At 46.7% G+C, this 14527-nt stretch overlaps 1 protein-coding gene across 4 annotated transcripts in view; it reads right to left on the reverse strand.

Annotated features, from left to right (window-relative positions):
- The window catches only part of DOP1B (DOP1 leucine zipper like protein B), a 103598-nt gene that overhangs the window by 50378 nt on the left and 38693 nt on the right, over positions 1–14527 (reverse strand). For all 4 annotated transcript variants that reach the window (XM_066259422.1, XM_066259421.1, XM_066259418.1 and 1 more), the window contains 8 exons: positions 14057–14155; positions 13662–13785; positions 11930–12039; positions 11587–11701; positions 7790–7910; positions 5274–5393; positions 1497–1599; positions 694–885 (listed from right to left, as the gene is read on the reverse strand). In XM_066259422.1, coding sequence (XP_066115519.1) covers positions 694–885; positions 1497–1599; positions 5274–5393; positions 7790–7910; positions 11587–11701; positions 11930–12039; positions 13662–13785; positions 14057–14155 — 984 coding nt within the window. The remainder of the gene's footprint in view (positions 1–693; positions 886–1496; positions 1600–5273; positions 5394–7789; positions 7911–11586; positions 11702–11929; positions 12040–13661; positions 13786–14056; positions 14156–14527) is intronic.

Here is a 14527-nt window from a genome sequence, read left to right on the forward strand (position 1 = left end):
ACCAGAGCCACTCTAGCGCCTGAGGCAGAGGCCACAGAGCCATCCCCAGCGCCCGGGCCATCTTTGCTCCAATGGAGCCTTGGCTGCGGGAGGGGAAGAGAGAGAGAGAGAGGAAAGCGCGGCGGAGGGGCGGAGAAGCAAATGGGCGCTTCTCCTGTGTGCCCTGGCCGGGAATCGAACCCTGGTCCTCCGCACGCTAGGCCGACGCTCTACCGCTGATATATATACTTTTAACACAGCGTTATAGAGAGCAGGACAGCAAATCCTCGATGGAAGGGGGGAGGGTGTGGGGGGGAGGGGGCAAGGGGGATGTTGAGGGGAACACGGGGGGGGGTGTATTTGGTGGGACACTTGAATCTAAGTAAACACAATAAATTAAAATCAATAAAATGTGCAAAAAAAAATTATTCACATACAAACCAGCCCATAGGATGGTCAGATGGTGGGCCGTCTTGAACCATGAGCTGTAGTTCTGCGCTTGGGCAGGGAACGAACAGGATGTGGGCAGAGGGGAGGGGAGTTAATGGCCATGCAAAAAACTTCTGTACAGTGAGGATTTGAGAATTCCTTTGTAGGTATTACGTACTCATCTTCCAGGCCTCATTCCTAGCTAACCGGCCGTGATTACCCTCCTCCCAGGAGGGCATGAGCTCCCTTCAGCTCAGAACCATTTCAACCGCTCCCAGCACATACTGAGTTTCCACTTGTGGACTCCGCATCCAGGTATGAAGGTGGCATCTGGACCTTGCTGAGCACTTTGAAACATGTCTTCAAAGCATGTGTGAGTTCAGATAAGCTCAGAGCGTCCGTTTCCTCAGCCAGAGGCTGCACCAGGCAGCTGAGCACCTGCGGGAGGTACTGGGTTTGTACCTCCGAGTACAGCTCCTGTGAAATAAAGACTCGATTTAATTAATGAGTTCTCAGTGCACAGTCACCAGGAAATAAGACACCTCAGAATGGCTTGTCAGGAAGTGCCATTCTCTTAAGAGTGTAAGGCAGGTTCCCGTTAACCCAAATCAGAAAAAAAAGTAATATTTCTTTTTGATCTGGAAAAATCAATGGTCTTTCATTCTCTCCTTTCAAGTGCCTTTCCCATTTCTAATAGAAAAATCACTGCCACATTTATTTCTACATCAAGGAAATCAGTTTCCTTTGAGGAAACTGACCAACTACTATAGTTTTAAATAGGAAATACATTTACTCTCACTCCTGAAGAAGAGCAGCCCAGGGTGGTGCCCCACTCCCCGTCTGGTTTACATACCTGCAGCTCAGCCCACGTGTAACTGGCCCGGAAGCTATAACCCTTTTTAAATAAGACACAGAACATACAAGAGGTTACATCCAGCTATGTCTTCTATGCTGGAAGGAACCTGAAAACTGCTGCGTGTTGTTGTAAAACTATTTTTTACTAAGTTTAGGTTTCTTAAACAGGCTGACAACACTAATAAAAACGTAACAGTAAGTGTAGGGCCATCCATTGGAGGCCAGGGCCTTACCAAGGGGATGACATCCAGAAGGAACACGAGCAGGGTGCAGAGCTCCGAGACCGTGGGTGGAGGGCTGATGCTGTTGCCAACGGCGTGACTCTGCTTCGTTGGTCTACAGCAGTGCCAGGAGAGAAAAACAGATCAATTCTCTCTCATACAATAATTTCAAGCATTTAATTTTAAATGAAACTACTTATTCTGCTTCAAATATAAGGAAAGACAGCTTCTACAGTGCCAATCACTAAGCTTTGGTGCTCCGAACCTAATATAGAAGTAAAAAATAAGTAGTGTCTTGAATCTGTTGCCTCTTAAACGGGTTCACTCTGACATGAAGTTCATCAATTCAGATGAGGGTGGTGCATGTCCACGTGGGACCACACCCAGCAGATCTGGAGCGCCGGCACTGGCAACCATTCCAGGCCGCCGACCCAGACCAGAGGCCTGTTCCCAGGGGAGGAGCCTGCTGGAGCTGGTGCAGGCTGCACACCCGTCAGGTCACTGAAGGAGCAATCTGAGACGGGCTCCATGAGACACCAGAGCTCATCCACATGGGCTGCCCGGACTCTCCAGCTTCCCCAGAGAGGCGTAACTCCACAGCTCAGTGCTGCTGGTGGCAGCATAACTTACACCTAAACTGAGCACTTCGTTTTAAAAGAATAGACAACTGGCCTGACCAGGTGGTGGCACAGTGAATACAGTATCGAACTGGGATGTGGAGGACCCAGGTTTGAGACTCTGAGGTCGCCAACTTGAGCGCGGGCTTCTCTGGTTTGAGCAAAGCTAACCAGCTTGGACCCAAGGTAGCTGGCTCGAGCAAAGGGTCACTTGGTCTGCTGAAGGCCCACAGTCAAGGCACATATGAGAAAGCAATCTATGAACAACTAAGGTGTTGCAACGAAAAACTGATAATTGATGCTTCTCATCTCTCCGTTCCTGTCTGTCTGTCCCTATTTATCCATCTCTCTGACTCTCTCTCTGTCTCTGTCAAAAAAAAAAAAAAAAAAGTATAGGCAACTGGTTAAACATAAGTGACAAAGAATATATTAGTCCTCAAAACAGAGTAATTTTTGGTTCATCTAGTGTTGGGAAAATAGCTGTATTATGCTTGCTTGCTTGTACTTTGCCTGATTAGTACATGAGTTCATGGCAACGCCACGTGTGTAGGGTCTATGTAAGGCTACGAGTGCTTGCCCTTAGGACGAATGTCGGATTGCCTGCCCGCCACTGTGAAGGACTATCTTTTTACTGTTCATTCACCTGAGAGGTGGCTTTCCCTGCCTGTTTGCTCGTCCACCGTTGCGAGACTCTATTAGAATGGCCCATTGCTTTCCGGCTCCACAGTTTCTCTACTGTCTGCCCAGATCTGATGTGGACCTGCCTGGCCTCAGTCACCAGCCTTACATCTAGCTATCACTGTACAACTCGACCCAAGTTCATTTTCTCCATTGTGAATTATGGCTTCGTTACATTGGAGTTTATCAGACCTTGAGAATGATGGAAGAATTGTAAATACACACAGCTTGGTGATTTCACTTCTAGGCATCTGCTCTATAGAAACCTGAGCCTATGTGCACAGACAGGACAAAGGTGGGCCCCACAGTAGCATCTGCACTAAAGAAAATTTCAGAGTTTAACACTGGGATGAATGGAGAAAAATGGTGGGGAGTTAGCACTATCCTGGCAGTCACATTTTATTCCTTTAAAAAAAAAAATCTGAAAAGCAATGGCCAACTGTTCTCTGTAAATTCAGCAATGGGTGTTGTGTCTGACATTCTTCCCTGTCCTTTCTTCTATATCTGAAATGTTTCATAATTTTTTCAAAGAAAGCAGACCCTGTAACTCTGAAATGGAACTAAGCTGACCACAATGTAGCTTCAATAACATGGCCCTGCTGTTGTCCACATCTGGTAGGCAGTTAGACATAAGCAGCGCAAGGATGATGGGCCAGGTACAGAAGGCCACCGGGGTGGAAAGTGCTGGGTGCCTAAAAACAGGCAAAACTGAGAAAACAAGAACCTCGCCCCAGGGTAAGCTTTGCCCCACTGGCATATTGCTGATCATGCAGTTTAGATCCTCCGATTTCATCTCACTGGTCATGTGATTTGGACCCTTCCCTGACCTTTCCTCCCCTAACATGTTGCTAGTCATGTGCCTTAGACCCCTTAGAGGGGAAACAAGGGGGCTGGAGAATAGTGCTCAAGCATTAACCCCCCAGGGATAACACCTAGGCCTCAGTTGTGTGTCAGCTCCAGGCCCAGAAAAGCAGCAAAACCAGACAAAGGGAAGCAAAAGCAGCAAAACCAGACAAAGGGAAGCCATGGCTGACCTCAGGACCAGCTGCACTGACAAATGACCTGTCCTGGCGCTGCATAATCAGTGGAGACCACGACCCTAAAAGGATACACTTGGAGAGCTGATGAATATTCTGTTGAAATCCTCCCCTGGAACCCCCCTAAGCTCTCCACTCTTAAAAGTCCTTAGGATAAGGACTCAGCATGTTCTCCCTTCTGGGAGCAAGCCTGTTCCTTCCCCTTCCTCTTTTTCCTCCCCCTCTTCTTCTTTCCCGAAGCATGTTTTCCTTGACCCCCTCTTTCTCCTAAGCAATAAGGGACCCCACGAGACTTGCAACCTGGGAAACAGTGGGCAGCAGCAGCAGCAGCAGCAGCTTGTCCCAGGCTAACCCCGTGAACCTGTCACGAAGGCCTCCTTTTCTTTGTTGGCTCAGTCCCTTCTGAGTGTATTCCTACATGGCCAGTAAGTTCTTGCTTTACTTGCTGCACAGTCTCCTGACTGAATTCTTTCCTTCAAGAAGACAAGAACTGAGGTCTCATGAGTTCACGGGTAACACATGGATCCATCCAATCACAATGAATGTAACCACCACAGGTCTGAATGCCTGCTGGCGCCTGGCTCTAGAGGCCAGGACAGCGTAGCAGGAGCAGCTAGGACGTCAGGTGTTCCTGGGCTCTACGTTCAGCTGCCGCTAACAAGCTGTGCAATGCCACACAAGGTACTTCCTGTCTCTGGGCTCGGCTTTCTGATATCACAAGAGTGGCTACTTTCTCTGGGCTGTCCTGAGGAGTTGCTGAGTATGGCCTGAAGACTGGAGGACGGCAAAGCTTCCAGGACAGCTGCTGGGAGACAGCTAGCACAGAGCTCTCCAATGGGGCGTGGCAAGGGTGGAGTTATGCTGCCTGACTCACAGGACAAAGCAGGGCTGAGTGATTAATCACTCCTCAGCAGGGAGGAGGATGTGGAAGGGGCTGGGCGGGAGAACAGGCTATTCCCAGATACACCACCCCCAGAAATTCTGAGCTGGTGCAATTTGCCAGCTTCAAAGTGACACAAAGCTTATTACAGCAGCTTAAAACATTAATGCTTTTATCTGATGAGTTATACCGGATTTCAGTAAGAATCTAAGGAGGCTGATGATTTCAAACACACACTATCCAGTCACAGAGCCACAAAAGCAAGCTTCTCTCAGAGGCCAAGCCTCTGGGAGAACCGTGTGATGGAAGCAGATTTCATCCGTGACTAGAAAATGCAGAGGATTTTCTAAAGCTCGACTTTAATAAAGAAGCTCCAGAATTATGCGGCAAAGATTACATGAACTGTGTCATGGCAATGTTCTTTTAAATTCTATTGTAATTTTAAGTGAACTTTTTCCAATCATGTAGTCAGCATCCAGCTAGCCAGTACATGTAATCTGACCACAATAAGCAGCTACAAAACAATGAAACCCTCTAATTCTTCCTAAATGTTCATTATCCTGACCTGGATACTCACCTAAAGCAATCCTCAAAACACCTTGTCATATAATCCCAGAGAAAGTCTGTGCTCAGGGAAGTGATCAGCAAATTCACTGTTTTAACAATCTCAGAAGCATTTCTGTTTTCTTTTATTGCACTGTAAAGGAAGAGAGATATTTGTAAATACATCTACAAAAACCCTGTATGACAAGAAAATCATGTTTGAATAATTCATTCTACCATTTATAACTTATTTCATCCTGGCCAGTTGGCTCAGTGGTAGAGCGCTGGCCCAGCATGTGGATGTTCTGGGTTTGATTCCTGGTCAGGGCACACAGGAGAAACACCCATTTGCTTCCCTCTCCCTCTCGCTCTCTTCCTCTCGCTACACCCCTCTCCCTCTCGCTTCTTCTTCCCCTCCTGCAGCAATGGCTCAATTGGAGTGAGGTGGCCCTGGGCACTGAGGATGGCTCCATGGCCACTGCCTAAGGCACTAAGAAGAGCTCAGTTGCTAAGCAACAGAGCAATGGTCACCTAGTGGGCTTGCCAGGTGGATCCTGATCAAGGCACATGTGGGAGTCTGTCTCTCTGCCTGCCCTCCTTCCATTGAATAAAAAAACAAAACATACCTTTTTTCTAGAGAGACTGGCAAACTCAGTTAAAGATAAAAATATCACCATTTTTAAATAGGAGTATGCATGTCATGCTAAACACTATGTTGATACATCTTCTTAGAAATAAGCTTAAGAACTGTAGTAAAAAGAATGTGATATAGGCCTTGGCCAGTTGGCTCAGAGGTAGAGTGTTGGCCCAGTGTGTGGAAGTCCCGGGTTCGATTCCGGCCAGGGCACACAGGAGAAGTGCCCATCTGCTTCTCCACCCTTCCCCCTCTCCTCCCCCTCTCTCTCTCTCCCCCCCCCCTCGGTCTGCTGAAGGCCCGAGATTAAGGCACATATGAGAAAGCAATCAATGAACTAAGGTGTCGCAACGAAAAACTGATGATTGATGCTTCTCGTCTCTCTCCATTCCTTTCTGTCTGTCCCTATCTATCCCTCTCTCTGACTCTCTCTCTGTCCCTGTTAAAAAAAAAAAAAAAAAGACAGGCATCTCTTTCTCTTTTACACACACACACACACACACACACACACACACACTGAAAATCTAGAAAGAAATATCTTTATTCTTGATACCTTCAAATATTGGTATATTCTAAAATCAGCATGTACTGTTTTCTTATTCAGAAAAACACACTACTTGGGGAGAAAAAAAGCAAACACTAAGAATTCTTGGTACACTTATAATTAATAAACCAGAAAAAATTTCCAAGTAATTTTTTTCTTCTTTTAAAATTTTATTTATTGAATTTAGAGAGAGAGGAAAGGAGGGATGGAGGAGAGAGAGATACATCAATCCATTGTTCCACCCATCCATGTATTCATCAGTTGACTGTTGTACATGCCCTGACCTGGGATTGAACCCACAACTTTGGCATATCAGGACGATGCTCTAACCAATAGAGCTACCCAGCCAGGGCCTTCCAACTGATTTAAAATTTCAATATACCCAATGTCAAAGAAATTATATCAAGAGAAAAGTAACAAGAAAGAGGTTGTACTATCTTAAAAAGAACAAAGCAAACCATAGGGCTGATAGATAACTAGACACTTTAAGTCAACATTCTGCCTCCCAAACCCCACTATCCCTTGCCCTAAGGGTCCTAGGGCACATGTCCTCAGGATTTGACACTGCACCCACCCACTCATCTTCTGATGACTGATGTCCCCTGGCTCCACTTCCTGACCCCCCCCCACCTGCCCTCCTCCCTCTAACTCACTACTTGAGTAATCTAGATTCAACTGCCTCTGTTGAACAACTTTTCATACTTGATCAATAGATATGGTTTGTACTTCCCAAGCTAGGGCAGAGACTAGATCAAACTCCTTTTAAACCAGTGTTTTTCATTTTTACACTTGGGGACTAGTGAAATAGGAGAATGATTTCAGGGATCACTAAGGCAAAAATCATCCTGAGCATAAACAAATTCAACTAAGATAATTAGGTCTAGCCTGACCTGTGGTGGCGCAGTGGATAAAGCGTCGACCTGGAAATGCTGAGGTCGCCGGTTCAAAACCCTGGGCTTGCCTGGTCAAGGCACATACATGAGTTGATGCTTCCAGCTCCTCCCTACCTTCTCTCTCTGTCTCTCTCTCCTCTCTCTCTCCCTCTCTGTCTCTCTCTCTCCCTTTCTCTCTCCTCTCTAAAATGAATAAAAAAAATAAAAATAAAGATAATTGGGTCTATAATCTTCACACAACATCAGGATGGTTAACTCTTTCATGGACCAGCATGAAATTTCAGGCAGACCAGTCCGCAGACTGGTGGTTGAAAAAACAGTTTTAATCTCTTCACAATATTAAACAGGGAACAGTCTGTTCACGGAAATAACCTGTGCTGCTTCTACACATTCCTAGCACTTCACAATTTCTGGTAAATGATGCAAGGGAAAAATTCATGGCATTAGGGAGGGGGAAGAAACAGAGGCCAAACCCAGACCTTATCAGCGAATTTCCACTCTGTGTGTAGCTCAGCTGAAGGCCAGCACCGAGGGCATCTCTGCAATAGTAATAAAAGGCCCGGATGACTTCGAGAAACAAATTCCCAACCACCTGAGGCCCTGCAATGAAAAAGAAAATGACCAGACAGAGATTAACAATCCACTTTTAAATCAGTAAATGGCATACACATGAAATGTATGGAGTGACTCTGCATACGTAGAGACTTTTTATACAGTCTAAAATGCACAGAAACATACCAAATTACAGCAATGACAACTTTAGCTGGGGATTAACATCCCTGAAAATCGCTGATATTTTTGTAGAGATTACTATGTGCTGGACACTGTTGTAAGCATTTTGTATCTATTAACTTGTTTAATCCTCACAGCAGCCACACAACCAGGTACTACACGGCTGTCCTGGAAACAGACAAGGGACTGAGGCAGAAGTTAAGTCACTTCAGCCAGACTCTACTGCGTGGAGCCGGACGTGTGCACGTTCCTGTGCTCTTTTATTTATTCATTTGTTTTTTAATGTCTATAGGATTTATTGGGGCAACACTGGTTAAGTATGCTTTAACTATGCATAAACTGCTAGGCCAGAAATAGTACTCAATATAAACACAACTCGGGATTCTCTTAGTCATGAGCTAGAACACCACACAGGAAAACACAAGTCCTAAAAAGCTTATAAAGGCGACAGGAAGAACCTAACAGGCCACGCGCCGGAGATGCAATGTGGCCAGTGAGGCAACTGCAAGGCGGAAGGAAGGACATTTCTGCTGCACAAGCAGCAGCTGGCAGGCAGCAAAGGGAAGGACTTTTACCCACATGCACAGAGGAGTGAGAACAGGATCCAGTTAGAGAGAAGGAGAGCTCTGTTAGGGTATCTGTAAAAAGTAATCAGCAGGTTCATCTTTTATCTACAGCATGAGAATGCCGAATACTTTCTACAAGTGAAGGCCAGTGAGTTGCCCCAGTTAGTGGAGGAGAAGAGGAGGCCGTGGCTGAAGCCTTGGAGCGGGAGGACAGACAAGATTGAATGCCCATCCTGTGCCATCTAGTTCTACACCGTCCACTCCCCAGACAACTAAACTGACAAAGAGAGCAAACCAAACGACCGTTATGACTGGGCAGAAACCTTCCACTCATCCCTTCCAGAAAACACAACCAGGAGCCCAAGCAAATGGCCTTGACATAAAACTCCCATCTCCAAAATGCTAACTTAAGATTTTTTTCTTTGAATACTTCAAGTTACAAAGCAAGCTCTCAAAAACAATTACATAAGTCATTTTGTGTCTCAGACCAAACCATGGCTTTTCTGAGCTGCAGTCCCTCCACATCAGGAGAAACCACTCCTGGAGCCATTGCTAGCTGACTGAGGGCAGGGAGAGGGAAGGGAGGGGAAAGGGGAGGGGAAAGGGGAGAGGAGAGGGGAGGGGAGGAGAAGGGAGGGGAGAGAAGGGGAGGGGAGGGGAGGAGGGAGGAGAGGGAAAGTCTGCACAAAGCACATGGACCTGTAGGTAGCACTTGAGGGCAAAACGCTTCATGCTTTGACTCTGGACAGCAGCAGCTAGAGCAGCCCATGCCACGCAACACAAGTTCATCTGTGCTCCATGAGTAATGTCTCAGGTAATTTATGTCTGAGAGCCATCAGGTAAACAGTAGTGTCTCATCAAGGACAGTGTAGGCTCTGGAGTCCCAGCTCCTGGGTGGCCTCAGGCAAATGACTTAACCTTGTTCAACCTTAGTCTCCCTATCTGTGAAATGGGTTTAGCAAAGAAACCCATCTCAGGGCTGTTGGAGGCTTGGAGGTACGTTTGGAGACATACATTAAATGATGCATGCAAATCACTTTGCACAAAGTAACCACTCAAAAAAATGTCAGCCATTATTATTAACAGCAGCACGAACACACAAGGACCTTCTGACTTGACCAGAAGACTTTTTTCCTTTGTACCATTAGAGCAGGGGTCCCCAAACTATGGCCCATGGACCACATGCGGCCCCCTGAGGCCATTTATCCGGCCTCCGCTGCACTTCCGGAAGGGGCACCTCTTTCATTGGTGGTGAGAAGAGCATAGTTCCCATTGAAATACTGGTCAGTTTGTTGATTTAAATTTACTTGTTCTTTATTTTAGATATTGTATTTGTTCCCGTTTTGTTTTTTTACTTTAAAATAAGATATGTGCAGTGTGCACAGGGATTTGTTCATAGTTTTTTTTATAGTGCGGCCCTCCAACGGTCTGAAGGACAGTGAACTGGCCCCCTGTGTAAAAAGTTTGGGGACCCTTGCATTAGAGTTTAGACCATCCCTACCATACCGAGGATGCTCCATGCCTGTCTCACATCCTGAGGCCACAGGGAAAAGGAAACAGCACCAAGAGCGGGCACAGCAAACAGGGCGGGCACATCCGAGCACTCGGACGACGCTATCAAGCTGAAATCCATGGAGAATATGAGGCTTTTCTTCTCCGTTATGGCGTTAAGATTGTACAGTGAATGGAAACTGCAGCATATTTCTTTACAGCAAGGAAGAGAGGTCACTTTTCTCAGCCAATGCTCACAGGACCACAGTGTGTAAGAGGCCCTTTAAAAGCCAAGCCCAGTTCACCCCTTTCATCTGAGAGGAAAAGAGAGGCTCACAAGACAGAAGCAACTTGCCCAGGGTCAGAAGGCAAAAAAGGTGGAGGAGGGTCCCTTGTTTTCTTGAAAATAAAACCAGAGCTCATCTGAAGTCTAACACCTGGTGGAAGAAGCGTTCCCACAGAGTCAGCACCGTGTGTGCTCTGCAGTGCCCCCCCACTCCGTGCCGCCACACCCAAGAGGAGGTCAAAGCTGTTTCCTAACAACAATGGTCACAGCTTTTAAGTGGTGCCCAGATAGGATAACTCAGTGGTTAACAAACCGCGGCTTGTGAGCCACATGCAGCTCTTTGGCCCCTTGAGTGTGGTTCTTCCACAAAGGGTACTCCACCCTAATTAAGTTAATAACAATGTACCTACCTATATAGTTTAAGTTTAATAAATTTGGCTCTCAAAAGAAATCTCAATTGTTGTACAGTTGATATTTGGCTCTGTTGACTAATGAGTCTGCCAACCACTGGGATAACTGAACTACATAACATGACTAAAGCACTTTGAGATTGTGAAATACCAAAGGTTAAATTATCTTTGGAATAATGTGCTATCTCACCACGTTTTAATTATCTAAAAACTGGTGAACTGTACAGCACACAATACATAACAGGGTTTCTAACAGTACCTGTTATCCATACTGGCACATGATGTATAACAGGGTTTCTAATAGTAGGTGTTATTATATGGCACACAGCATGTAAGTGTTACTTTTTTTTATTCAGTGAGAGGCAGGAGGCAATGACAGACCCCCCCCCCCGTGCGCTCTGACTGGGATCCACCCAGCAATCCTATACCATGCCATGCTCTGCCCAGCTGAGCCACAGCTCCGTTGCTCAGCAACTGAACTATTTTAGCACCGAGTCTGAGGCCATGGAGCCATCCTCAGTGCCCGGGGCCAACTTTGCTTGAATCATTCGAGCCATGGTTGTGGGAGAGGAGGGAGGGAAGGGGGGAAGAGAAGCAGATCGTCACGACTCCCGTGTGCCCTGACTGTGAATTGAACCCAGGACTTCCACATGCTGGGCTGATGCTCTACTGCTGAGCCAACTGGCCAGGGTCAAAACAAGATGCCAGAATAGGGACAAGAACTGGACCCTCAAATTAAAAGTCTGATGTTCTACCAACTGAGCTATCCAGGCTAGGGTTTCTAACAGTACCTATTTCTGGCTTGTCCAGCAGACTGGTGAGGATGCGGAAGGGCCTCAGGTATGCGTAGTGGCGTTCCTCTACATCAGCATCTGAGAACTCCTGGTGCAACAGCTCAGCCAGACCCTATTTTTTAAAAAGCCACATTAGGAGATTGTAATAGTGAAGTATGACAGTGCTAGCTGTTCTCCGGGACAGAAAGGAAAGCAAGTGCACAGCACTAAGTGAGCACATGGACTTTTCCTAACCGTGCACGAAGCAACGTGCCCTGTGTCTACTCTGAGGTCCCACAGAAAATGACACTGAAGCATATGATCAGGAATTGGGGTCAACTTTCCAGAAATGCTCCTTTACCTCAACTAAAAGATCCTTGGAATATTTTTCAAAAAAATATGAGGACTGGTCTTCATAAGAATTGGAGAGTTCAGATTCTGGCACAATGGTGTTTCCTTTGATATCTGAACCTATAAAAGAATAAGCAACATGAGCTGTAAAGAGAGCTGTACTGATAAAGTGCATCAAACTGTGCAAAGGCCTCCTCATGACGGAGTGTTTCTAAAAATGTAATTCCTCTGACAAAAAACAAAATCAGATAGAGCAAGACCAAGGCACAGCTCTTCCACTCTTCCAACATGCTCAGGATCAGACAGACAGAACACCTCAACACCGAGTTAGCCTGTCTCAGAAGTCAGCCCAAGCGTCTGACAGGTGGGATGGCCAGGATCTAATGGAGTATCATTTTGAAAATACCAGTGTATACTTGTACAGCGTTACTTGAATGCAAGACATTCCCATCTGTACGTCCTTATTTTGAGTCCTGGGCAAGTCTGTGAGGTCTACAGGGTGAGGAACAGCCTTCACATGGTACAAGCCAGGGGCCTGAGACTCCTGGGGCTGCGGCTAAAGTGGTTGGAGCCGGCACTGAGCCCGGACCCCGGGTCCTCTCTGTGCACAGCAGGACAAGCCCCAAGAAGGAGCTACACATGGAACAAAATCATCCTTTTGATAAAAAGGCTTGAAATCCTTGATGAGCTTCCATGCAATGACTTCCAGGGGAAGAGAGGGAAGAAAGGACTTCCTGACTTTGGTGTGATAAGTACTGTGTGTTGGGGGTTAAAAAAAAGCTGTGAAGCACAGAGGCTTTTTAGGGCAGTGAAACTACTCTAAAAACGCTGGTGGACACACCTCATTATACATTTGTCTAAGCCCACCAAATGCACTACACCCCGAGTAGCCCTAATGGAAGCTGTCGGCTCTGGGGGTGACAGATGCTGATGGAGGCTCATGGACAGTAACAAGTGCCCCACCCAGGGGGCATGCTGACGACAGGAGGCTGTGCCTGTGCAGGGGGTGTACAGGAACGTCTGTGCCTTTCACTTAATTTTGCAGTGAGCCTAAAACTGCTCTAGAAAAAATAGTCTTGAAACAAATAAAGGTGTAGAGTCCTTTCACAGTTGCTTTGCGTACCATCTTTCCATAGGTATACAAATACAGGAATTTTAAAACTCAAAAAGTGCTACACTTCCAGCCTCTGACTTCCTGGACTTCGTCCCTGGTGAAGCTTTCGAACTCAGAGCCAGGGGTTCTCTTCCTACAAGTTTACAGGCTGTAAAACACAAAACTCACGGTCACAGAGACACACGCCCTGGGTTCTCACGCTCTCCCCGAGATACCCAAATATGACCCAAGCATCGCAATGCCTCACACCACCCATCTGCACACAACATTTTACACACAGGCCGTGTGTGCAGGTATCCCCCTCAATCCTGTGAAACCTCTCCATGGCAACTGGCTTCTACCTGAATACGGTTTGGCTGCGTTTTTAGTGGTATTTCAAGCTTCTTAAAATGAGATCCAGTTAGCATTTTCAAAATTTTCCTTTATTGTTTCCTTGTTTTTAAGTAATAACTTCAAAATAACCAGAGCTGCGGTGTGGGCAGCAGAGCCCAGTGGCCCAGAGCCACGTGCATTGTGTTGTCTCCACAAGTCAGGACTCAGACATGCGCCACTGAGAGCAAAATTCACACCAACAATCAGCACTAACTATGAGGTGCCACCTGAACGTCCTGTGTGTATTTGGCAGTACCTAGTAACCACGCATAAAGCCTCCTGTTTAGAGACATGTCCCTTCTCAGCAAGGTCTGGGTGGCTGCGGAGAGGAGTTGCACGATGTCAGGTCTGAGCAGGGGAATGGCTCTCTCGTCAGGGTCCTGGAGGACAGAGGAGACAGAGGGTCAGTTATTGACTCCCTGACACACTGCTCTTCCTACCCGTCTCCAGAGCTTCCTCTTAAAAAGGCCATTCTCCACAGTGCCCAGGGGCATCATCCTCACAAAAGTGAACCAGGACTGTTCTGTGGCTGCAGGACAGTGGTGCTCACCAAGTGGTGCTCGCCTCCCCAGAAGGGCACCTGAGGTCTAGCCTGCCTGCCCGCCCCCTTGGGAAACACCAGTGATCCCCATAAGAACACCAGTGACTCACCAGGCAGGTATAAAGTGGGAAGAAGAAGAGGACGATTTCCAGATTATTTCTTTGCACCAGAACATTGGAATCCAACAGTGATGCACATAAAGCCTTTACCTATAAATGAAAAATGACACGAACATTTCACACCCAAGACATTAACATCACTTGCAGGCTGCCGTTCAGTCATAATAATGAGAGTAACTTTTCTGGGGAACTTGGAACTGCCGTGTTAAGTCATGAGAACAGAACAATAGATACATGAGTGGGAAACCCAGGTTCCAGCTCCAGAAACGAGGGGCTCTGGCATCAGGTTTTGGTCAGCTGCCACCCCACATTTTTGTCTCGGAGCCAGAGGGCTTTGGACTTGATGGTTGGGTTCTGAGACCCCAAATTCTGTGATTCCAGAAAGGAATGTCTGTAAGTTCCAACAGAAACTTTTGGCTAAACTCACGCTCCAAAGACATTCAGTCATACAGACTCCAAACC

The sequence above is a fragment of the Saccopteryx bilineata genome, chromosome 2 (genome assembly GCF_036850765.1).
Source record: "Saccopteryx bilineata isolate mSacBil1 chromosome 2, mSacBil1_pri_phased_curated, whole genome shotgun sequence".
NCBI classification, from domain to species: domain Eukaryota; kingdom Metazoa; phylum Chordata; class Mammalia; order Chiroptera; family Emballonuridae; genus Saccopteryx; species Saccopteryx bilineata.